The sequence below is a fragment of the Poecilia formosa genome, unplaced genomic scaffold, assembly GCF_000485575.1.
Source record: "Poecilia formosa unplaced genomic scaffold, Poecilia_formosa-5.1.2 Scaffold483, whole genome shotgun sequence".
NCBI lineage: Eukaryota > Metazoa > Chordata > Actinopteri > Cyprinodontiformes > Poeciliidae > Poecilia > Poecilia formosa.
Window position 1 is genome coordinate 255,660 of NW_006800422.1, and position 2,785 is coordinate 258,444.

Here is a 2,785-nt window from a genome sequence, read left to right on the forward strand (position 1 = left end):
TCTGCGTTATTTTTCCTACATAACTACATCTCCAGGTCTATGCACTGCATGTAAAATATCTTTTTTGCCCTCCAGCATTGTGCACATGCACATAATTTCCAGATGTAAACAATAACATACAAAAGGGTCCATATCAGCATTTTTCTAAAAGTTTTTTTTAATCATATGGTTATGTTGACTCTCAATTTTTTTCTTTATACCGACTCTAATTCGCAATTTTAATAGATTTTTTTGTCTCCCTTTTCTTTCTTATGAAGAAAGGAAAGGGAGGAACACAGCAAATGATGGCCGGGAAGCGGGGAAGGACGGGTTGTCCTGTCAGACCATCAGTTCCCGAAAACAAACACACACACACACACACACACACACACACACACACACAAAAAACCCCTCATAAAAGTGCACGCGGGATCAGTGCAACCTCTCTGGACCACGCACAGAATAAAAAACTGAACTTCCCACATCTGCCGCTTTTACTAAGTGTTTCTGCATTAAAGGGAATCCTAAAATGAACACTAGGCTAGCATCTATTTTCTCACTGGTTGCCGTCTCGGTCTGTCTGTGGTAAAGCCACAGTGTGGGTTGTGATTGTGTGACCAGCACACTTCTCAACTAAACTGACTAAAGCAAACATGCAGAAAAATTCCAAAACTGTTTTTAATGTAGCTTTTTAATATTTATGTGTGTTTATTCTTTTGTTTCTTTTCCAGATGATGTATTCTTGCCCAAAGACATCGACCTTGATAGCACAGAAATGGACGAGACAGAGAGGGAGGTGGAGTATTTCAAAAGGTATTTTATTTTATTGCAACTCTGTTTACTTTTTTTTTCCAGCATTTCCAGTTATCAATACCATTTATATGTACCTAATAGAAGGGATAACTCTGTGATGAGCTTATTTAGGATTGTTTTGAATCCAAATAATTGGATTATGGTTGTAATAAACACATTTTAAAATTAAATTTAAAAAAATTAGATTTATTGTCAGATATGTTCCCATCTCCCATTTTTACATTAACTCTTTCAGAAAAGATTAAAACCACGTCCAGCAAACGCAACAACTTCTTTGGCAAATTGATGAAGTCATTTCTAATGTTGCCGTTTCCATCAACCTTTTCTAATGTGCTACTGTGAAATGTGCTTAAAAAATTGATGGAAACATGGCTGGTGTCTGTTGATGGTAACGCTCTAGAATTGAGCGTTAAATATTAAATGAGTGTTTATGCTACAGAAAAATTCAATACTGACCCTTTTTACTACAAAACATTTTACTAAGCTTCTCTTTGTACATTTTTCCATTTTTATTTTCTTATTTTTTTTTTTTCTTTTCCTTCGTTTCAGATTTTGCTTGGACTCTGCCAGACAGACCCGTCAGCGGCTCTCCATCAACTGGTCGAACTTTAGCTTGAAAAAAGCTACATTTGCTGCACACTAAGGGTGTTGTTAACATGTCAGACTACAAACCAGAACCCTTATTGCTATAAGAAAACTTGCCCCAAAAGCCTCCACCCCTGACCTGATAGTGCCCCCTCCACCTACAGAATCTCTCTCCTGCTGTGCCCAAATCACACCCACGCTGCCTTGCTTTGTTCTTGTTCCTATGTGGTTCCAACACAAATCCATCTGGACTAATTTACCTGCACAGATTAAATGGAAATAACACAAAAAGAATCATGAAATGCTACTTCACATCTGATTAATCTTCCTTGCGTGCTTGTGTGCTTTTAGTCTGAGATGAAGGTTTCTTTTGACTAAAATAGCCATTGGCAAACCTGTAGTCAAAAGATGCTTACTATTTCTGGATGGTTTCCTTCTGAAAAAAAAAGGAGACTATGGAAACTACAAAAAAAGAGAAATTACTGAATTAAAGGTGTATTTGACATTTTGTGGCTTACTATCCTATCGTTCCACAGCGTCTGATCCACTCGATTGACAAGGGAATAGGCTTGGTTAGCTGGTTTCCACTTCCCTCTGCCTCCACCGCCTCCATCTGATTTCATAGAAAGGAGGAAGCCGTAATACTTGACACTGTTCTTCTTTTGGTTTTAAATTCTGTTTAAAAAAAAGAGTCAAATTAGTTTCTTTTTTTTATTTTTTGACCTGTAGTCAGCTTGTGTCAATACTTTCAGAATGAAATCAAAAAAGAACAATACTCACACTATCAACATGTTATAGAGTGTATATTGTATTAACACTGAAGCCAGTCTGGCTACTTTTTAACATATTGTTAAGTAATATTAAATCTTGTCTTTCTTTTTGAAAGATGGAATACAGTAGTATGGCAGGCTTACGTGTCTTGTGTCAAATTTTATTTTCTGCACCCAGTAAAAAAATGTCAAAGAACACACACACACTTTATACTAAGGCATAAAGAGGAAAAGGTTGATTTGTTGAAATTAATCCACAGCTTCCTGTAACCCTGGCCATGATGTGACTCATGGCTGGATGAAACTTTCTTTTTAGCTAATATTTAAGCAACTTCCTCAGCAAAACTACTGACCATAGTCATTACATTATGTGGTTGCTACATGTCAAAAACAATGAAACCAATAAGGAACAATTCCAAAACTTTTAAAGCAATGGTTCATTTCAGTTACAAATAACCACTCTTCTAATTTCCCTCTAAAGCTAGCTGTGCTGCACTGCTAGAGTTGGTTTGTTTCAATGAAAAATGAGTGACAGACTTGAGTTGATGTGTCTTCTCTTGTTCCCCTTTATAAGGTAATGGTTCTGTCTGCCTTTGTCTGTAAAAGGAGGACAGACAAAAAAAGTAACATTTAGATAT

The 2,785-nt window shown here is 36.5% G+C and overlaps 1 protein-coding gene across 1 annotated transcript in view; it reads left to right on the forward strand.

The window, feature by feature from the left end:
- LOC103156485 (protein FAM193A-like) overlaps nt 1–2,287 on the forward strand; it is a 25,430-nt gene extending 23,143 nt beyond the window's left edge. The window contains exons 22-23 of the mRNA XM_007578552.2: nt 711–792; nt 1,342–2,287. Coding sequence (XP_007578614.1) covers nt 711–792; nt 1,342–1,435 — 176 coding nt within the window. The 3' untranslated portion in view covers nt 1,436–2,287. The remainder of the gene's footprint in view (nt 1–710; nt 793–1,341) is intronic.
- Nucleotides 2,288–2,785: the final 498 nt, after the last annotated feature.